General features: G+C 37.4%; 1 protein-coding gene across 1 annotated transcript in view; it reads left to right on the forward strand.

Moving 5' to 3' along the window:
• The window catches only part of SEMA3D (semaphorin 3D), a 134,386-nt gene that overhangs the window by 97,878 nt on the left and 12,663 nt on the right, over positions 1-23,845 (forward strand). Inside the window, exons 12-16 of the mRNA XM_024738496.1 lie at positions 6,941-7,163; positions 9,246-9,334; positions 11,168-11,209; positions 13,633-13,790; positions 16,605-16,669. Of these exons, the coding sequence (XP_024594264.1) occupies positions 6,941-7,163; positions 9,246-9,334; positions 11,168-11,209; positions 13,633-13,790; positions 16,605-16,669 (577 nt within the window). The remainder of the gene's footprint in view (positions 1-6,940; positions 7,164-9,245; positions 9,335-11,167; positions 11,210-13,632; positions 13,791-16,604; positions 16,670-23,845) is intronic.

A 23,845-nucleotide genomic window follows, 5' to 3' on the forward strand; every position in this document is an offset into this window, starting at 1 on the left:
TATATATATATATATACACACACATATGGATATATATGAATCTCTTTGCTGTACACCGGAAACAAACACAACATTGTAAATTCACTGTTCTTCAATTTAAAAAAATAAATAGAAAAAGCCAGTGAGGATAAGCACATGCTTATGGTCTCATAGTTTTTAAAGTGGTGAGACTAGTATTAACTTTAGAGCCATGTAACTCCAAATCAAATGCCATTAACCCCCATGCCATTCTGCCTTCAAAGTGATAAAATCAAACAACCAAACAGAACCTTACATTGTTTCTCCAGAGATCAGTCTGTTCTCTACAAAAATAATAGTGAAGTGTTGAAGCCTTATTGCACTTGGCATTTCTTTTATTGTAATTCAGGGGAACACATCTTACTTTAATCAAAGCATTGCTGAATAATTTGCTTTCTATGAAATGTCAGGATCTTTACTCTAAAAGCCACTTTCCACTTATGTTAAACATTTTAAATAGATTATTTTAAACACCACCTTTGCACTTACATTTTCTCATCCATGTTGCTATGGAGGTTAAATTCTCAGTTGTTCTCCCAGCAGTGCCTTCTGTTGACATTATCACTCCGGTAAATAAACATTAGAACTTTCTGTGTGCCATAGCTACTTAATTTTTTTAGTTTGACAGACTTCTGTACTTCCTGTGATTAAAAAGTCAAACCTAAACTCCTAGCCTTACAATGATATCACTACTCTACGATGTTAATAAGCCTGGAAATTCAAGAATACACAAGATTCGCTTACATTGAATTCCTTCACTTCAAGTGATTCTTCTGCCCTCTGGTGTCCAAACAGAGTCTCTGAACAAATTACATTTCGCTCAGATGGGCCTTACTGAACTGCTGGGTCTTGGTAATAAGTTCCAAGTGAAATGCAGTATGGAAGAATCTACCATACAATGAGTGATAACAGGTCAGATATAGAAACCAAACTGAGATCACGCAAAAAAATCTAGGGAAGATTTGTAAAGGCAGAAGATTTTATTTTTGACATTTATTATTAAAAATTTACTCTGTAGTTTCATTCTGTGTTGATAAGGAGTTTTTATGATTTATGCATAAATGTAAATATGAATACATGTTTACTTGAAAGTGAGCTTCAGTTTTTAAACTATTCTCTTATCAGAAAGGTGAGAAGAAAGGACTTTTTGAAAAAAATGTAGTGTTAAGGACACTTATCGTGAGATCTACCCTCTTACCAGATTTCCAAGTGTACAATACTGTATTATTATCTACAGGCTGTAATGTTGTATAGCAGCTCTCTAGAACTTACCCAGTGTAACTGAAATTTTATACCCACCGATTGATGACTTCCCATTTTCCACTCCCCCGAGTCCCTGGCAACCACAGTTCTATTCTCTGCTTCTATGAGTTTGACTATGTTTTATATATATATATGTGGAATTAAGCAGTTTTTGTCCTTCATGGCTGACTTATTTTACTTAGTGTATTGTCCTCTGGGTTTAACTATGTTGTCACAAATGGTAGGGTTTCCTTTCTTTCAAGACTGAATAATATTCCACTATATGTATAGACACTTTTTAAAAAAAATTTATTTTATTTATTTATTTTTGGCTGTGCTGGGTCCCCGTTGCTGTGCGCAAGCTCTCTCCAGCTGTGGAGAGCAGGGGCTACTCCCCGTTGCGGTGCATGGGCTTCTCACTGCGGTGGCTTTTGCCGCAGAGCACAGGCTCCAGGAGCGCAGGCCTCAGCAGTTGTGGCATGTGGCCTCAGCAGCCATGGCGCACGGGCCTAGTTGCTCCGCGGCATGTGGGATCCTCCCAGACCAGGGCTCGAACCCGTGTCCCCTGCATCGGCAGGCGGACTCTCAACCACTGCGCCCCCTGGGAAGCCCTATAGACACTTTTTAAATTCCATTCATCCGTCAGTGAACATTTAGGTTGTTTCCACATATGGTATGAAGGGTTGTCAAAAAATTAAAAAGTAGAACTACCATATGATCCAGCAATCCTACTTCTGGATATCTGTCCAAATGGATTGAAATTGGGATCTTGAAGAGAGACTAGCACTCCCATGTTCATTTGCATCACTATTCACTATAGCCAAAATGTGAGGGGTTTTTTTGTTTTTTTGTTTGTTTTTGCGGTACCCGGGCCTCTCACTGTTGTGGCCTCTCCCCTTGCGGAGCACAGGCTCTGGACGCGCAGGCTCAGCGGCCATGGCTCACGGGCCCAGCCGCTCCGCGGCATGTGGGATCCTCCCAGACTGGGGCACGAACCCGTGTCCCCTGCATCGGCAGGCGGACTCTCAACCACTGCGCCACCAGGGAAGCCCCTCTTCTAGGTTTTTGATTCTAGAAAGGAGAAGCAGAGGCAGGAGTAGAATCTGGGCCTCCTGACTCCAAGTTTCTAAGGGTGTATGACAAAACATCTCTACCATTTTCCTTTAACTGTATATAGGCTGTGTTTCTCCCAAATGGTGAAAGGCAGCTGATTCAAATAAATCAATCTCTTCAACTGGATTTCAGCTTGCTTTTCCATAGGGCCAACATTTGCTTTTAGAATGAGGTTCTCCAAATCCCAGGCTACTTACTCCATTCAGTCATGTTTTCATTTTTCTGGTATAGAAATTCTTCTAAAACAAAGAGAACCTTCAAAAGAAGATAGACTTACCTGTATATTTATATCTCTGGCCCTTCTATCTCATATTGAATATAGCATCTTTCTTTGCCCATATATGTTATAAACTGACTTAGAGGAATAAGTAGGGGGATAGGATGGCACCTATTAAATTTGCGTGTTTTACTTTATAAATAAAAATGAGACTTCTTTACACATTTAGCTTATTTTTCCCATTTTGCTAAAAATGAAAGCCCGGTTCAGTTGTGCCTCATGCCATGTCTTCCCTCGCACTGATCACCCCTCTGATTTGTTTAAAAGGAAACTGCAACCTGTAGAGAATAGCTCGAAGCAGCAGGGGGAGAAAACTTGTAACAGCTGTCTGGGGCCTTGCCAAGGGGCAAAGTTCTCTCATTGGATAAAACCCATTTTTCTCCTCTTATCCATTGCTTCCCACTGCACGACTGAAGGCCCTCTGCAAACACGCAGATGTGCCAAGCATAACACGATCACACCTAGTCAGGGTGGCAGCCAGCCCTGGGAGATAGGCATGCAACCAGGGCTTATTGCCGCTGGGTTTACCCTTTCATCTCAGAGCTGCCTAGGCAGGTCCTTTTTTCTTCTGCTCTTGTGCTGGTATTGTTTCCAGCAACATATGGACATTTCAGAGTTTTGGTAATAGCTCGCTCTTTTTTTTTCCCTTAATATTTTAAACTGTCTTAGAGTTTTTTGAAACAGTAGGTGGAGACACAGATAAGTTCCCTGATTTATTTCTTACAGTCACAGGAGCTAAAGTGATGCAAGTCAGACAAATGTTAGAAAGCTGGAAGCAGAAATAAATTGCCCTCTACAGTATATTCAGATGGACTGAGTCAGCAGGTAGAACTTAAAGTAAATACATACAGAGGAAAAATTCGTTAGATTTTTAATACCTGTGATGTATAGCTGCAATAGGAAAGTTTTCTAGGATTTGTGCAAGGAAAATAATTGAATATGGTTATTTAGATGTAGCATTTCCCCCACGCGTTCTCTTTTTCCTTTATGGAATTTTTCTCTCCTACTTTCCATTTACCTGCATAAGATACTTGGCATCCCAAGTTATTTTTAGATCTGTGTGAGATGCAGCTATGATATCAAAGGAAAAATTCCACTGGTTTTTAATATTTGGTTCAAACTGTACTATCTTAAACCTCAGGGAGTATCTCTACCAAATCACTTTCATTTGTGAAAGCAGAGTGGAGACGCAGACCAGAGAGATCACACACAGCAACTTAGAGGATAAAGATCTTATCCAAACACTGGCAGCATGCCATGAGGAAAAGCTGCCATATAAAAAAAAAAACATTTTCAAAGATCATTTTATAACAGTCAGTAGAAGCCAGGTTTCCCTTCTCTTCTTTTTTTGTTAGATTTTATTACACTTAAACTTGTCAGAGGTGAACAATGAGGAAAATTATCACGTTTGTTTCTTTGATGAATGTTCCTAGCTTCATTCACCTATCCTTTCTCACATTAAAATTTCTTATGGTTTGAAAATTTGATATAAAAAACTGACTTGAAGGGCACGATGTTATTTCCTTTGAAATACTGGCTACTGCATGATTATAGCTACAAAGTCAAAAGAGATGTTCTTCTTAAGTTGGAGGGCTGTTTCAAAAATGTAACGCAGGGAGAAATCTTGCATTTGCTTTGATTTTAATAATAGACCCACCAGATAGTACCACAGGCATTATAAGCTATAAGCCCACTATGAATGGCCTTTGAGTCTCAAACATGCAGCCTGTAATTGGGCAAGAGCTTTGTATCATTTGAGCTCCGTATCCATTTTGAGTTACAGCTTAATCTACTTAATATAGGGTTCCTAGCATTACTGAGTTGACAGATTTCACTTGGCTGAAAGCAAAGTGCTAGAAACAATGACTGAAGATACAGTCTTAGATCTTTAGACCAACATCCAGCTAGGAATATGATCAGTAAGTACCAAATGGCTAACATTCCAGGACATTTCTAACCTTTTTGGTGCAGACCTGGGACAAGTCAATAAAACTGATCAAGAAAAGATCAGTTTCTTTTCACATGCAAGATTCTTATGAAAGATAAATATATTCTCAAGCTATTTATAGAAAATTATTAACAGATTTTTTTAAAAGTACAACTTCTTTGCTAATTCTTGTAATTTAGTGAGCTATTATGATTTTATTGCTGTAAATTTGAGGTCAGGGTCATTTATTGTGACTAACTCCAGTATCTTTAGTTCCTTGAGAATGACACTTGTGAATGCTTTGAGAAGTACAATTTCGAGCCTTGACGAGATTCTAATTAGTGTTGGGTATAAGTGGCTCAGTTCAGTGGAGATTATGTTTCAACTTGTCTAAAAACTAAAACAGGGAGAAAGCAGCACTTTCTTATAAACTTTGCTTAATATTACTCGTTTTCTTTTCTATGCCTGCATCATCCAGCTAAACTTTTCCATTCCAAGAGAATGTATTAGCCAATTAAGAATTCAAATGTGGTAACAGCATTGTTCTCTCTGAGATAACTTACTAAATTACAATATAATAAAATCATAAAATAGATTCAGTATGTGGGAGGGGAGATATTTGAAGTAATATTTTGAAGGGATTTATTTTTTTTTTTTTAAACATCTTTATTGGGGTACAATTGCTTCACAATGGTGTGTTAGTTTCTGCTTTATAACAAAGTGAATCAGCTATACACATACATACGTCCCCACATGTCCTCCCTCCCGCGTCTCCCTCCCTCCCACTCTCCCCATCCCACACCTCCAGGCCGTCACAAAGCACCGAGCTAATATCCTTGAAGGGATTTATGAAGTAATTCCCTTTTCATGTTTTTGGAGAGGCACATTGAATTCATACCAGTGTGAACTTTTTACTTTTACCACCAGGGGGCAGGGTATGCTAACTATTGAATTAGTGGATGTCAAAAGGCGCACAGGAAGCGGATTTTAGACAGAAGTGAAAAATTCCCTGAGGGTTTCCCCACAGATCCTTTAGGGGAAGACTTGTTGACTTGCTCACAGTAAATTTTCACGCCAGTTATGAAAAACTAGATAATTATGATATCAAACTATTGAAGTTCTTTTACAAGTAATTCTATGACGTTGATTTGTTCCATTTTATTAACAATCATGGTTTTAATTTAAAAGTGAAATTTTACATTAATTAAAGGAAACTGAAAATAATGTTTATAGATCACTTTCTTAATTATTTCAACTCAAATTTCATGTACCTTTGCAAGAAAAGAGCTCACTTTGGGAACTTTAGAAAACATAGGTAAATGGATATAATTTAGAAATCTTTTTGGAGAAACATTGAGAAGCTTTAATAAGCATGATAATTTGTTTCATAAGGTTCTCTTTGATGATCATTAGCCATTCCATCTGCCAACAAGCAAAGACAGTTGTCTTTTGAGATCTGAGGCTAATTCAAGAAGAGAATAGTTCAAAAGACAAAAGAAATATCTAGCATGGGGGTTTTGTATTTGGTTTTCTGAAGTCATACTTCTTGGAAGAAAAGATATGGATTGGAATTATCAATGTTTACTTGTGCTTATGCAACTGAAAAGTATTTCAAAAGCAAGAGCCCAACTGGACATTGATAAAAGATTTAAAATATGTGCACAATTAATGTTTTATTGAGGTATCAATGATATATAACATTAGTTTCAGATGTACAACATAATTCGAAATTTGTATATATTGAAAAGTAATCACCACAATAAGTCCAGTTAACGTCAGTCACCATACATAGTTACAATTTTTTTTTCTTGTGATGAGAACTTTTAAGATCTACTCTTAGCAACTTTCTAATACACAATACAATGTTAGTAACTGTAGCCACCATACTGTACATTACATCCTCAGGATTTATAACTGCAAGTTTGTACCCTTTGCCCCATTTTGCCCATCCTGCATCCTCTACATCTGGCAACCACCAATCTGTTCTCTCTATCTTTGAGCTCTTTTGTTTGATTCCACACGTAAGTGAAATCATACAGTGTTTGTCTTTCTCTGACTTACTTCACTTAGCATAATGCCCTCAAGGTCCATCCATGTTGCAAATAGTAAGATTTCATTTTTTGTGTGGCTGAATAATGTTTCATTGTAATAATTAAGAATATTTTCGAAATCAAAAACTGGATTTATATACACTGCAGGTAAGCCGCATTTAATTACATCTGTCAATACATGTGACTTCATATTGATCCTGGTGACCATTCCTTTAATATTATCAATGGTAAGGCTTAAAAACTTTATTAGAAGTGAAAATTTCTCAGATGTGTGAACAATGCCTTTACTCCCCTCTCCTCATTCCTTTTCAGTGTCCAAGCAAAACCTATGACCCACTGATTAAATCCACCCGAGATTTTCCAGACGATGTCATCAGTTTCATAAAGCGGCACCCTGTGATGTATAAATCAGTATATCCAGTTGTGGGAGGACCAACATTCAAGCGCATCAATGTGGATTACAGACTGACACAGATTGTGGTGGATCACGTTGTCGCAGAGGATGGCCAGTACGATGTGATGTTTCTTGGAACAGGTATGCTAGGGCCAAGTTATGCCTTCTTTCAAATGACTTTTTCATTATTAAACAAACAAAAACTTCAAAAAAGTTTACCGGCCAAAATCAAAATGAGTAACTATTAGCTAACACCCAGTCAGTGTTTTTTTTAAACTTGCATAACATGTGCTTTTAATCGACGATCATACATATCTCCCAGCCTCCATTAGTGTTATGTGAGATTTCAAAATATACTACTGTATTACTACTGCAATGTGCCTGCTACAGATGAGGTGCTCAATACATATTTGTTGAATGACTATGGACTAAAACAAATAGGTAAAGCAAAGCTTCTCTATTTTCAAACTTCACATTTCCCTCTCTCTACAGAGATATTTGATAATCACACCCCAAAGGATCCCTTCACCCAATTTTGAGAATCACTGACTTAGGTGGCTTATGGTGGTTTCAAAAAAGTTAATCATTAATTTGTAAAGAACTTAAGGTAGAAACTGCTTGGTGATTATTTTTCCTGTCCTTGAATTTTTTGGATTAAGTATCACTTTCATTATTAGAGCCCACTTTATTTATTTTTTTTGACTGCCAACTCAGTAATTATAAAATGATTACCTTTTTTTTTCAAGGGAAAAAATATCGCTTATTTGGTGCATCTCAAAAAACAAAAAGTAATATCTAATAATGTCCTGTGAATTGTATTGGTAGTAAAGATAACATGTATCATTAAAACAAAAGCACTACGTCCTAGATAATGTTATGTAATTTGATGGATCACGCATTGCATAAAGAAATAGAAATTTGATGAGTTTTTAAGAAATGGACATTTTTATTGAAATGTTTTTAGGACTATAAAACAGTTTTAGAATAACTTTATTTTTTAAAATATATTGGTTTTACAAAAGTTGGGTTTATTAGGAAGCGTCTGTGTGACAGACTCAGAGGACTTTAAGAACACCAGTTGTCAAACCTGATTATGTTGCAGATGGTAGTACCAAGGCCCAGGGAAAAAAGTAATACTTTCAAGACTACAGAGATTACTACTGAAGCGTCAAAACATGAAATAATTAGTCATTCATTCTAATGAGCTTGCCCCTTAATTGCACTGCCCACCCAAAGCTCATTTCTAGTTCTTCAACATTTCAGGGTCAGAAAAGCCATTTAGCCACTAGGTGGCACTACCTAACTTTTACTTAGAAAATTATGAGGATACTAAGATAGACTGATTTTCAATTATGACATTCAGAAAATATATATTTAATATTTTTCGAAGATCCTAGAGTCATTTAAAAACAAATAATCCAGACTATTTTGTACAAATAGGATATTCCCATACATGTTAACCTACTTCAACCTCTGTGCTCAGACGTTTAAAAGCAACTATTTTAAATTTATTTTTATGTGTAAGTCAGTCTATACATTAATTTCCAAATGGGATTTTTTTCTAAAATGTTCTTTTGATCGTCTTTCTGTAATAACATGCCACCTTGTGGACTACAATATATGATTAATCTTGTGATAATAGTTTAGTTCTTTTAAATTGAACTAAAATAATTTGAAAAAATTTTATTTTCTAGCCCATTAATTATATTTCTGTAAGTAAAATACATTTTATGAGGGAGCTACTACTTCCCCCATGTAGATAGCTTCAATGATTTCTCTTACATTTGTTAAGATTATTAAAAAAATATATATTTATCTTTCATGGTGAACTGGATAAGTACTGAATAAATATTTCTTACATTGAGAGAGAAAATTTAATATATTTTAACCTTTTAAATTAAGTTCCAAAAATGTTGTTCCTCTTTTGTTACCCTTTCAACTAATTTTTAAAGGAGACATCTCTATTCCTTGTGTTAGGAATACACTCTGAATGTGTGTCTTTTAATATTTTCTTTATAAATGTGTTTATGAGCTGAAAGCTATAGTATTTCAAAAGGGGAGAATCATATACATTAAGCTTCACTTCTCGCATGCTTTGTTTAACCTGATTGCTTGAAAGGCATTGAAAAAAAAATGAGGGGAGCCATGTGAAGGTTGCTAGGAAAATGCTTAACTAAACATTGAAGTAGAAACAACAGGATCATGTGTAATGTATTTTTTCAGACGTTGGAACAGTCCTAAAAGTTGTCAGCATTTCAAAGGAGAAGTGGAAAATGGAAGAGGTAGTACTGGAGGAGTTACACATATTCAAGGTAAGACTTAGGCCAGAGTTCCGGGAGAAGCGATGGCGAACTTGAGCAGTTCTTACATAGGACATGTTCGTGTCAGTACGTCACCACTCTTTCTGAAGAAGTCTTTTCAATTAGCTTATTTTTCTTTTCCTTAAGAGAAGGAAAAAGTTTTAAAAGCAACTAAGAATGGGACTCATTTTCCCCTGCAGAAATATCACTGAACTTGGGGCTCCTGGGTTGCCCCTGATGACTGAGTTCTCTAAGCATATGTTCAGACAAATCACCACGGTAGATGAAAGCCTAGGGTCTCTTTTACTATCCAGATGCTTTTCTACTTTATAAATTTCACTTTTCAATTTTTCCTCAGTTGAATTTAAGGAAACTGGAAGAGTGTATAAATCATGTGTCCCTGCATTTCTGTAAGGAATTTTTTTTTTAAGTTGCTTGATAGTAAGTCTTTATGCTGAATTCCCCTCAACCACCAAAAGAGTTAGTAGATCTAAAATAATAGTTCTCCAGATTTGGGGAATGTCCTTAGACTTTTAACAGTAGTAAATTTGAACTGTGGCATTCTTTGTAGACCTTCAGTGAAATTCAATTTAGAGTTATTTTCTAAAATGAAATTAGAAATAAAATTGCATTTCTTAGAAGAGCTTTTAAAAAATATGCTGTCTTTTATACCATTTTTTGTTGAGACAGTTTATTAAAATAGACTGTTTCCATGTAAACTTCTATTGCCTTAAAAGAGAGTAGAGCTCTCTGCTGTGAGGGGCTCAAGTTAATTAACAGACTGGGTTCCGCAGGATCCTGTTTACATTGTGATGATAATAGTGGTCCAGGAGTTAACAAGAACAAGACCTGCTCTCTGGAATCTACCAGAAACAAAGTCGTGGGTAGTTCCTGAGGGAAAAGCCAATGTCAAATATAAGTGCGAACCCAGAGGGCAAAAATAAAGCCTCCATAATACACAGAGGCACATCAGACTAAGTCTACTCAGCGGTTATTACTGACCAAGAGGAATTGTTTGGATTCCACTGTTAAGATTAAATAATGACCCTGTTTGCTTAATTCATAAAAAAAGTTATTGGATAGAACTCTCTCATTTAACATTTCTTTTCATTTTTTTCGTAAATTTTCTTAAAGTTTTAATATCTGCTTGTGTTTATTGCTTAGTAAATATTGGCTAGTGAGAAATGAATAGTCATATATATATATAGAGAGAGACACAGACGATAGATTAAAAAATGCTTAAACATTCCATCCTTTTTAGTTTGGCAGCTTTTGTGTTCATGTTTTAAATTTTGTATTGCACGCATAGAGGCTTGTTTTCTACACATAAAACTTTCATGTTGTGAAACCATGTGCATCGTATCTTGCAGTGTTTTATAAAGAATATGCCCATCCACAAGAAGCACTGTGACTTTTTAGAATTTTACTACTTGAACAAGTTTTTGAACTACTGATCTAAGTAAGCAGAAAGAGGCAATAAATAATTATGGAGATGTTCTTGTCAACACTAGTTTGAATTATATGGAAGCAGTTAAGATAAGCAGAGTCAGAAGAGGGAGAAACCTTGTGGGTCACCGGGAACAATTTTCAGTGCAGAGTGTCTCCTCATACATTTAGGTAATTTTTCTTTAATAAGATTTAAAAATAACTATTTTGATAATTTTTATTAAGGTTGAATCACTACACATGGGAAGGAAATAGCAAACATTAAGATCTTTTTCTCCTCTCTATAACAGAGCCTTGAAGTTTACTCCAATTATCCTTGGTACACGATAAAACAAAATATTGGCTACTCTAAAAGACTGTTCATGATTATCTCTATTAATAGTTAAATTTTATTTTCAGCATTCATCAATCATCTTGAACATGGAGTTGTCTCTGAAGCAGGTACTTTCTAATTTTTCTGTAAAAATTAGCCACAAAAGAAAGATTGCTTGCATCAAAGTTTATTTTCAGGAAAATTCATTGAAACTAGAAGTTAAATTATAAACAGTGTAAAAAGCTTTAGATTATTTGTTTCTTTTATAACTGATTATAGGGCATTGTTTCTGCCTTGCCTTAGGAGACAGGGGACCCAATTCCATTAATTGAATAATACATTCTCCCCTTCCTTTGGCTCTTGAAAATTGAGCTCACTTTCCTAGTCTCATGAGAATGTCATTCTGTCAAGGCTGTAAAGTAATTCATGTAGAATACTAGCCCTAAACATTAAAGATGGTTTTTAATCAGCGAGTCTACGAGTTAGACTATGGACTGCAATGGCAAACAGCCCAACAGTCACATGGAGCTGGAAGGCAAAGGAGCGTGCTAACAAAGTAGACCAAGAATGGAACCACGTTCTGGGGAAACAGAGAGGAGACGAACTGGTGTAAAAGGGAGCCAGGGGAGCGGGAGAGACCGGCAACTCGAGCTATGAAGGATGCTGCAGGTAACCAGATAAATAGAAGGATGGGACGGGGAAGCATATGCCGAGTAGAAGAGAGGGCCCTTTGAAAAGGCATGAAGAGTGAAAGACTCGAACTTATTCTAATAAGTTTGTGTACAACTGGAGCGGAGAGCATAGCTGCACTCAAGGCGCAAGGAGGCTAGAAAGGAACCTGGGGAAGTAAGACAGAAGAAGAGTAGACACATCCTTGCATGGATGCCCTCCTGAGAAGTTTAACAAGTTTATCCAAGACAATGAAGACCTTTAAAGACGTTAAGCAGGCGGGTGTCATGCTAAGATTTTCCTCTTAGAGAGAGCAGCCTGGCGTGGCAGTGTGGAAGAGGGATTGAGTCCTGGGGTGGAGGTGAGGGTTACCAGAAAACAAGGGTGAAGCCAGCTGAAACGGTAAGGACACTTACAGGTCATCGAGGAAAGAGATGATAAGGACTGAGAAAAGGCAAGGGGCAGTGCAGAGCAAGGCGGAAATGGATTTGAGAGCGCCCTGTAAGAGAACGGAGAGATAAGGTGGCAGACGGAGTGAGAGTGAAAGAAGATCCAAAGACAACTCCCAGATTCGTGCTGGGCGCGACTGGGATGGTGTCTCTTGGTCAGGGTAGGGTAGGAAGACTAGATTTAGGGGAATCAGTGTGTGCGTGTTTATGTTGTTTTCAAAATAACTCTGAGCCTTTGTACAGGAAGAAGAGTAAAGATGAGAATCGCAAAGAGGGAAACCCAATGTTCAAGGCTAAGGAAAGAATCATCAAAGGAAACAGAACTCTAGGCAGAAATAAGGAGGGAGAACAGGAGAAAGGGAAGAGACAGAACTCTAGGCAGAAATAAGGAGGGAGAACAGGAGAAAGGGAAGAGACAGAACTCTAGGCAGAAATAAGGAGGGAGAACAGGAGAAAGGGAAGAGACTTTCAAGGAGGCTTTAGTCTTACTGGCATCAAACGCTAGAGAATTATATAGTAAAATACTAAACAAAGTCCACATTTAGCCTCCAGGAATTCTTAAGTGGGTGGTAGGGGTGTAAGACAGATTTCTATAGGTGGAGTTCGTGTATGTTATTTGCGCCAATATCTATTTCTCAGATTTTTTTCCCCCTCCATTTAAAGTTTGGCATGTCCACTAGACTTGAACGTAAGTTACTTGAAGGCACAGACTATGGCTTATTCACTTGTTATCATCCCTCCCTCTGCCTCCACCACATACCCTCAAGTGAATACATGTAGGGAGCAGTGCATTATTTTCAGGACTTATTTTCAAAATATGATTCTATTTGCTGAGTTTGTCAGTATCCTGCAGGCTTTCACGTGTGATACAGCATCCCACAAACCTCCTTAATACTTTCTTCACAGTGACAGCAAATACTTTCTCTCTCACTTATCACTCAACTTCCTTCAGGGATCCGTACTTCATTAACAAATGAAATGGTTAGTTAAGATCACAGGAAAGTTTTTCAGAAACCTCTTTTCAGTCAACTCTTATATAAGAAGCCATGGCAGGAGAAGATCCATCAGTGTTGCCTATAGCATCTGTGCTTGATATAATCTACCAGAGTGTATTTTCAATTACTAAGAAAGAATCTGACATCTTAATTCCTCAGTCTAGCAGCTGGTTTTTGACCTTCTTAAATTACTGCCAAGGTTACTCTAGCTCTCTAGAATGCCGTCCAATTCTGTGTCATCATCTTCAAACCACCATCCAACCAGGGACAGAAGACCGACTTATCTTACTCTCCCTTATGTTTCTGTGCAAGTGTTTATAACGGGCAGGGCACCCGAGGAGACAGATTTAGGTCTGTGATGTGGTATTCAAGAAAGGGAAGTTCTTAAGACTCGTCTGAAAGATGCCTTCTAATGCATTTGTTTTGCCTGATTTGCAGCAACAGTTGTACATTGGTTCCCGAGATGGACTGGCTCAGCTCTCCTTGCACAGATGTGACACTTATGGGAAAGCTTGTGCAGACTGTTGTCTTGCCAGAGACCCCTACTGTGCCTGGGATGGAAATGCATGCTCTCGCTATGCACCCACTTCGAAAAGGTGAGAGGCACATCAAATTAAGATGAAGCCTTGCTTTTCACACAATGAATATCTTACACGAATACCTTCTCTTGTAGTTTAAAGAGAAAACATATAGAGAACATGGTCTGTGGTAGGAATATCACAATCTAAATGTTTTAGAGTTTTTCATACAGCTAAATTTTGAAGGAGGGTAGAACAGAATGTTCTGAAATCCGGAAATGTGGAAGTCTTACCAAACCAGTTTCGTTTGATGCACAGCAAGCCAAACGTGGAGATGCCAAGATGTGCAGCAGGGAGCGGGTTTATTCACGAAGCAGTCAAGCGGGGAGATGGGAAAAACAAGTCTCAAATTCGCCTCCCCAAAGGCGAAGGACTGAGGATACTTATGGGAGAAAGCTGAGGTGTGGGGAGCCTGGGGAAGGTTAGTTGGAGATAAGAAAAAGGTGAGGTAATCATCGTTCTAGCAGATGAAACTAAGCTACAAGCTTCTTCCTGGGATGCCTGCTCTGAGCTGTGGATTTTTTGGCCTCTGATGTCAAAAGGTCACTGGACACTCCCACATGCCCAGGGGGAGGGTGAGTGGTCCTAACCAGTCTAAACTGGCTAGAGCTCAAACTGAACACAGCTGACTCCAAGTTCCTAAACAACTTGGGCAAACATCCTGTTTAGGTTACCTTAGGCTTGGAGGACACGCAGGTTTTTATAGCAACAATTAAAGCAAGCTTGACTAATGAAGGCAGGTTACAGGTTTCATGGATTTAACTGACAATAACCCTCGGTTTCAGAGCTTGAAAAAATTCTGATAAATTGTTTATATCCTTTTTCTTCATCTTTGTCTAAAAGCATGAAAAGTTTGCTTTCTTTACTACTCTACCCTTTGTATATTCTTCCCTTATTTATAAATATGTACATACTCGTAGTTACTGTTTTACAAATAATGTATAAATGTTTTTGTAACAGTGTAGATTATATACAGCCCACAGCACATCCCAGTGATTCTGTATAATTTTGCTTTTACTCCAACTTGACCAATTTCTGCCACCCAGATATGCTTAAATATCCGACTACATCCTGCTGTTTGTAGTTTCTTGCTTTATGTGCTCTTAAAAATAATGCTATTCTGGGCCAACAGTACCCAGCTAGGAATTTATTTTACACACACGGGCAAAAAAGTACCACAAATTATATGTTTGATTGTCATTTCAGCACAGTTTTCAATAGCAAAATTATTGGAAACACCCTGAATGCTCATTAATATGACTGATGGTGGCTGAGTATATTAAAATATCATTATTTTAAAGTGTGGTTTATAGTAACACTATTTTCTAAAGTATTGCCCAAAGTATATTTTATTCTACATAAAATGTCAGCAAATTGTATGTGGTATTTTTTTTTTCATCTTTAGGTCTTAACAAAATAAGGTAACAGGTGAGCATATGTTAGTCCCGCTAGTACATATGCACTTTTAGTTTTTGGAATGTTTACTGATTTGTCAAATTGCAAATTCTAGTGGTCACAGATTGAATGTATAGTACAAAAACAGATACTATTATTCCAAGACCTTTTTATATTCCCTGAAATCTCTGAATTAAATGTAAGTGGGGAGATACCATTATTTCAAGTTTAAAGTAAAAAGTCACAAGATTTTTGTTATAGTTTTTGACAAAGAATATACTCACCCTAGTTAGTCTTTGGGGAGTGCTTTTCTTTTCAAGAACCTAAAAAACAAGAATGCTCATTTAGTTGGTAATGAACCTTCAGTTTGATGAATTGAGCCTGTTCCTTAAGAAGCCGAGATTTAAAAACATTCTTGACCTTAGGTACCTTATACCATCATAATTTTTTCTTCTTGTATTTCTCAAGACTGTATCTCTGATCTTGCAGACAAGCCACTGTGATGTTCTCCCTTACCTAACAATGTCCGTGTGAGCCACAAAATGTGTATGATAAATGAATCTCCCACAGGGCTGTCATCTGGTGAGCATGCCCCTTAAGGAACACCCTACATATCACAGAATGTTTACTGTGACATCTAGGATCTCCGATGTGGCAACATAAAATAACCAAAGCAAATGAAACTGTACTCCGAGTGTAAGACGTATTTAACTTAGATGTGGCAGATCTTTACTTTTTTTATGCGGTAGTTACTATTTTCTCTTAAGGAAAATATGTGACAATAATGTACAAGGCCATTATTTTATTATTATCATTATCACTACTCTCAGAGAAACAATGTGAACTATGTGTCAGTAGATAGAAATAACATCTAGCCATTAGGCCATATCAAACTTGTACTTTCTGTTTCAAACGATATTTATCTCGTTGTTTAATCACGTCAGTATAATAATGAATCTTCATATGATAAGGCATTTTGTATTTGTGTGTACTTTCTTACCCACTAACTAAAGCTCTTTTATATCATTACTTTTCCGTTGGCTGACTGAAAAAAAGAAGATACAAATAGTTACCCCATAGGAAATATATAATAACTGGATTGTATTTATATTCAGCCTGTTCTGTTGAATAATTTGTCAAAAGCCAGAGAAAAAGAAACCTGGGGTAGTTAAATGAAATTCAGATCATCTTATTACCAAAACAGGATTTATTTTGAAATAAAATTCAGATCATCTTATTACCAAAACAGGATTTATTCTGTTAGGACTCTACCACTAGTATTATTTGAATTAATGTTAGAGTGATTGGAATATTGACCTGCATTTAAGTTGAGCAGTAAAGCATAATTCTGCTTCTGCTACTGTTATGAATGTTAGATGTAGACTTTGTATATCTCAGATATCATGCTTGAAGTTCTATTTAATCCCTTTTGCATAGGCGAGCTAGACGCCAAGATGTGAAGTATGGGGACCCAATCACCCAGTGCTGGGACATAGAAGACAGTAAGTATAGGTTTAATATGCTTTCCTCCCACTGAAAATTTTAAGCCTGGTCTTTGTGTGTCTTTTTTATTATACGAGTTAAAACACCTACTCATTTTGTGTAATGCTTGCATTCTGGAAAAGCAATAGGAGGTTTTATAAATCAACCCCCTGTTCACGTGCCTAAGTGGTAATTCTTTGTTATATTTGCTTCATACGGCTTTTAAAATTCCTATACCTTTTTTTTTTTAATGCCTTATCCATCCTTGTAAAGTTTGAAACTGCTATTAGAGATAAAACAGAATATAGTCCAAAACATATGGACATTTAGAGTAAACTCAAAGAGACCCTCCTAGAAAAGTTTGATAAAAGTGTTGGACTTACTAGAAAGAAATTTTAGGTAGCCTGTGCATTATTTGTATTCACTTATTAATTTGTGTATCCATTCAATCAGTAAATATTTATTAAGTGACTTCCATGTGCATGTAATCGTCCCGGATCTACTTTGAGAGAAAAAGCTCCTTAGAGAACTTACAATTCTTTGGGGAAATGTCATAAGGCACAATTAGTGATGTGGGAGTTTAGCCAAAAACAGAGGTCACCAGAGGCTGTACTGTTCAGAGAAAATGTCATAGAATGGAAGATCTTGAAAGTCTGAGTGTGAGAAGGGCAGAGTGGAGAATTGAGAGGAAGTCCGTTGAGTGACTCTGATAACAGAGAAAAAAAATCTGTAGAAGTATATATTCCAGAGCTTTAGTTACTTTCCACTCCCAAGCTCTGCCTTCAGATAGAAAATATATGCACGCGCGCGCGCACACACACCTGGAAGAAGAAATGAACTGCCTTTCCATCATCATATTGTTAGTAACCACCTACCACTGAATAAACCACCCGGATTTCATAGTCTATAACTGCTGGCTGGCAGAGTTTTCTTTTTTAAAACCAAAACAATTATTTCTAATTTATATTAAGCTCTAGTCCAGAACAGTACGTCTGTCTTCCTGTTCTAACGTGCAGGTGACCCGCTGTGAGGTACGGTGTGTTATTTAGCAGTCACTGCTGTGTGACGTGCAGGTGACCCGCTGTGAGGTACGGTGTGTTATTTAGCAGTCACTGCTGTGTGCTGTGCAGTTTTTCACACGTGCACATGAGATTAGGAGGGACTATTTTAGGTACTGAGGATATGCGAATGAACATAAAAGAAAACAATCTGTGCATTCATGGATCTTACATTTAAACGTGTGTTAGGGGAGGAAGCAGACAACAAACATAAAAACAAGTAAAATATATGCCACGTCATATAATGATAAATGCTATAAGGACTTATAAAACACCACTGCTTACTAAGGCACTCACAATGATTGTGTCCACCTCATCACAGCCCATTCTTGTTATAGCCCGTTGCACGTCTCCTTTTCATCATCACCACTCTAACCCAATACATTTTTTGTCAAGATCACCAGCAGTTTCCTCCTTGCCAAATCCAATGGCCACTTTTCCGTTCCCATTTTTACTCACTCTCTAGCTCCCTCCTCCGTGGAACACTTTCTTCACTAGGCTCCATGCGGTGATGTGCTGGAGCCAGCTCTTATGGCCCCATGAGAACTGACTGTGTATTACGGAGGAATTTTGTGAGCTGAGTTTTAAACCACCGGTAGCTTGAATCAGCCGTGGTAGGAGTGTTTACACCAGGAAAATCGGCAAGCACTACAAATAAGGGCTTTTTGTTTTCGGAGATGGTCTCCCCAGCACCCCTCTGCTTCATGGCACCACAGGGAAAACTTCTGGTTTTTCTCTTACCTTACAGGTTTCTCATTCTGAGTGTTCTTAACTTTCCTTTTCATCCTGCCATCTAAACATCCAATCTCTGTATATTCACTCCTTAACGCCATCCATTTCAATACTATCAGAGGCAATTTTTTTTTAGTTTTTTTTTTTTTTAACTGAAGTACAATGTTGATTTACGATGTTGTGTTACTTTCTGGTGTACAGCAAAGTGATTCAGTTATACATACATATTTATTCTTTTTCATATTCTTTTCCATTATGGTTTATTACAGGATATTGAATATAGTTCCCTGTGCTATACAATAGGACCTTGCTGTTTATCCATTCTATATATCATCATTTGCATCTGCTAATCCCACTCTCAATCCATCCCTTTGCCGTCCCCTTCCCCCTCCCCCTTAGCAACCCCAAGTCTGTTCTCTGTGTATGTTTCTGTTTCATAGATAAGTTCATTTCTGTCATATTTTAAATTCTACATATAAGTGATATCATACGGTACTTGTCTTTCTCTTTCTGACTTACTTTGCTTAGTATGATAATCTCTAGGTGCATCCATGTAGCTGCCAATGGCATTATTTCATACATTTTTATGGCTGAGTACTATTCCATTATATATATACACCACATCTTCTTTATCCATTCATCTGTCGATGGACATTTAGGTTGCTTCCATGTCTTGGCTATTGTAAATAGTGCTGCTGTGAACACTGGGGTGCGTGTATCTTTTCAAATTATAGTTTTGTCCAGATATATGCCCAGGAGTGGGACCATAGGATCATGTGCCAACTCTATTTTTAGTTTTTTGAGGAACCTCCATTCTGTTCTCCACAGAGGCTGTACCAATTTACATTACACCAGGGAAGCCCTGTAGACTTTTTAATAATAGCCATCATGACGGCTGTTAGGTGGTACCTCATTGTAGTTTCAATTTCTCTACAATTAGCAATGTTGAGCATCTTTTCATGTGCCTATTGGCCATCTGTACGTCTTCTTTGGAGAAATGTCTATTTAGATCTTCTGCACATTTTTTGATTGGGTTTTTTTTTGGATTGTTTGTTTTTGTTATTGAGTTGTATGGGCTGTTTGTATATTTTGGAAATTAAGCCCTTGTTGGTCGCATCATTTACAAGTATCTTCTCCCAGTCCGTAGGTTGTCTTTTTGTTTTGTTTATAAGTTTGTAAGTTTGATTAGGTCCCATTTGTTTATTTTTGCTATTATTTCTATTGGCTTGGTAGACTGACCTAAGAAAATATTGGTACAATTTATATCAGAGAAATATTTTGCCTATATTCTCTTCTAGGAGTGTTATGGTTTCATGTCTTATACTTAAGTCTTTAAGCCATTTTGAGCTTATTTTTGTGTATAGTGTGAGGGTGTGTTCTAACTTCACTTGCTTTACACGTGGCTGTCCAACATTACCAACAACACTTGCTGAAGAGACTGTCTTTTCTCCAGTGTATATTCTTGCCTCCTTTGTAAAAGATTAATTGACCATACGTGTGTGGGTTTATTTCTAGGCTCTCTATTCTGTTCCATTGATCCATATGTCTGCTTTTATGACAATACTATGCTGTTTTGATTACTGTAGCTTTGCAGTATTGTCTGAAGGTTGGGAGGGTTATGCCTCCTGCTTTGTTCTTTTTCCTCAGGATTGCTTTGGCAATTCTGGGTCTTTTAAGTTTCCATATAAATATTAGGATTATTGGTTCTAGTTCTGTGAAAAATGTCAGGGGTAATTTAAAAGGGATCTCATTAAATCTGTAGATTGCTTTGTGTAATATGGCCATATTAATTCTTCCAATCCAAGAGCATGGAATGTTTTTCCATTTCTTTAAATTGTCTTCAGTTTCCTTTATAAGTGTTTTATAGTTCTCAGTGTATATGTCTTTCACCTCCTCGGTCAGGTTTATTCCTAAGTATTTTATTTTTTTTTGATGAGATTTTAAAAGGGATTTTTTTTTTCTTTCTTTTTTTTCACTTTCTCTTTCTGATGCAACCAACTGCTGTATGTTGATCTTGTATACTGCTACCTGGCTGAATTTGTTTATCAATTCTCGTAGTTTTTGTGTGAAGTCTTTAGGGTTTTCTATATGTAGTATCATGTCATCTGCATACAATGACAATTTTACCTCTTCTCTTCCAACTTGGATAACTTTTCTTTCTTTTTCTTGTCTGCTTGCTGTGGCTAGGACTTCCAGTGCTATGTTGAACAGGAGTGGTGAGAGTGGACATCCTTGTCTGGTCTGGATTTCAGCAGGAAGGCTTTCAGCTTTTCACTGTTGAGTGTTATGTTGGCTGTTGGTTTGTCATAAATAGCTTTTGTTATGTTGAGGTATGTTCCCTCTAAACTCACCTTGATAAGAGTTTTTATCATGAATAGATGTTGAATTTTATCAAATGCTTTTTCTGCATCTTTTGAGATGCGGCTTTGTTGATCATGTGGTTTTTGTCTTTCTTTTGTTGATTTGGTGTATCACATTGATTTGCATATGTTGAACCATCCTTGTGACCCTGGGATGAATCCAATTTGGTAATGGTGTGTGATCTTTTTTACGTGTTGTTGGATTTGCTTTGCTAATACTTTGTTGGGAAGTTTTGCATCTATATTCATCAAAGATACTGGCCTGTAATTTTCTTTTTCGGTAGTGTCTTTGTCTCGTTTTGGTGTCAGGGTAATGGTGGCTTCATAGAATGACTTGTGGGAGTGTTCCCTCCTCCTCAATCTTTTGGAAGAGTCTGAGAAGGATTGGTATAGTTTCTTCTCTTATTGTTTGGTAGAATTCCCCAGTGAAGCCTTCTGGTTCTGGACTTCTGTTTGCAGGGAGTTATATTATTTCAGATTCTATTTCACTTGTAGTGATCAGTCTGTTCAAATTGCCTGTTTCCTTTTGATTCAGTTTTGGTAGGCTGTATATTTCTAGAAACATGCCCATTTCTTCTGGGTTGTCCAGTTTGTTGGCATACAATTGTTCATAGTATTCTCTATCAGAGGCAATTTGACTCCCAGATTGACTGTCCAGTTCTGAACTCTCGCCTGTGTGCAAGACTTGTATGCTCTGTGCCTGCTCAAGAACCCCTCTCATATGCCTAATAAGAATCTCAAATTATACCTGGGAAAGAATTCTTGTCATTTTCTCTCAAACTTACTTGTTCTGCAGACTTCCCCATATTAATAAATAGCACCACCACTCACCCAACTGCTTTGTCAAAAAGCAGCTAGGAGTCATATTTTCATGCTTCTCTTTCTTTTACATCTTATCACCAGCCTCTCAGTACAGACCTTTGGCTCAGTGGTCACAACTGCCACTTCTCATCACCTCCACAGATGCCATCCTAACCAGACCCACCAGAACTCTTCAGTAGCTGCTAAACTGGTCTCCCTGCTTCCATGCTTGCCTCCCTTCAGTCTAGATCCCACTCAGTAGCCAGAGTAACCTCTTTCTAAACTTCAGTCACGGGGCTTCCCTGGTGGCGCAGTGCTTAAGAATCTGCCTGCCAATGCAGGGGACACGGGTTTGATCCCTGGTCCAGGAAGATCCCACATGCCACGGAGCAACTGAGCCCGTGCACCACAACTACTGAGCCTGCGCCCTTGAGCCCGCGTGCCACAACTACTGAAGCCCGCGCACCTAGAGCCAGTGCTCTGCAACAAGAGAAGCCACCGCAATGAGAAGTCCTCGCACCGCAGCTAAGAGTAGCCCCTGCTCCCCACAACTAGAGAAAGCCCACGCGCAGCAATGAAGACCCAACGCAGCCAAAAAAACCCACACTTTAATCAGATCTTGTCACTCCCTTACTCAGAATCTTTCACTAGCATCTTAGAGCAATTAGGAAACACTCCACAGCCTTTACCATGGCCTGCGAGATTCTACCTGACCTGCTTCCTAACACCTTGTCTGACCCTCGCATCACTGTGGCACAGCTTGCTCACAGGCTTTCTCTTTTTCAAAAGCACCAGTCTGGTTCCTGCCTCAGCCCTGTTTGCATTTGTTTCCTCTGTACCTGAAGAACTCTTCACTTCAGGTGTGCACGTGGCTCCATCTTCACATCATTTAATCCTGGGATTGAAATGTTAATTTCTCAGAGACACCCTTCCTGACTAACCCACCTGAAATACCCTTCTTTCCTTCTAACCCTAATTATTCCCTAATCTGCTTTATTTTTGCTTGTAATGCGTAACACAGCCAGATACTATATTCTTTATTTATTCATTCACTTGATTATTTTGTCTCTATCACTGGAATATAAAGGTGGTGAATTTGCCTGTCATAGTCATCAGTATATTTCCTGCACTGAAAGCAATGCCAGTATGGTAGGCGTAAAAGAATCTTTGCATAATGCATAGGTAAAAGGAAGGATACCCAGATGGAGAGCACTTGAGCTGTGCCTTAAGGAAACAATCAAATTTTACTAAGTAGATGAAGTAACAATTATTAAAATCAGAAAGAATTCACATAGGTTTTGTTAAGTTTGTGATGATCCCTCTGTTATTGTCTGGAGTTCACTCTATAGGTGCTAAGGAGCTGTTTCATATTACTAAGAAAAGTTGTTTTTAAAAATAAAAGCAGTTTATACCTGTTTGGTGACTGATTGGAATAGGAGAAGCCAGAGACAGAGAATCAATTGTGAGAATTAAAGTAGAGATTATGAGGGTATTTACAAACTAAGCGTTTTCGATCTTAGGGGAGAGAAAGGGTCACATTTGAACACTTGTTTCTGGTAAAGAAGAAAGGAGATGACTTGCTTATAACCCACCATAAATATGTGTTGCATTGAGTCGGTCAAGTCTTGAATAACTGGCAAATAGCTGTTTTATTTCTTCCTTCCTTCCTTTGTTCATTCATTGTTATATACTGTGATACTGCATGATTATTAGTGATATAAAATCAGTAATTCATGTAGATGAACTGTGTTTAACAATGTTAAACACATATAATCTTGCTGCAGTGACTTCAGTGAAATGTCATATGTGTATTCTAAAGAAATATTCCAGATATTTCTCTATGTAAAAAAATTTTTGCCTGCAATCTGGAAGATTAAAATATTATCTTTAAAATTATTTTATACTTAATGAGAAGATATTCTGCTATTTAAAAACATTATTGTATACAACTTTTGCACTTTTAAAAATGGATAGTAACAGACATTATATATAGTATGTATGTATATGTGTATATGTATACATACATACATATAGGTTTAAATTTAAAACTAGAAAATTTTAAACTCAGAGATAAAACAAACATTGGAAGAAACAATAAATTAATTTCCAGTCAAACTGATGCAGGGATGAACTTTGTTTCAAAAGGTCACTGTTTCTACTGATTTGAAAATGGATTTCTTATAATCAGCTCACTATTTCACTTTTCCAGTTGATTTCACTAATTTATCTTTCACTGAATTGACCA

The sequence above is a fragment of the Neophocaena asiaeorientalis genome, unplaced genomic scaffold (assembly GCF_003031525.2).
Source record: "Neophocaena asiaeorientalis asiaeorientalis breed wild unplaced genomic scaffold, Neophocaena_asiaeorientalis_V1.1 scaffold89, whole genome shotgun sequence".
NCBI classification, from domain to species: Eukaryota; Metazoa; Chordata; class Mammalia; order Artiodactyla; family Phocoenidae; genus Neophocaena; species Neophocaena asiaeorientalis.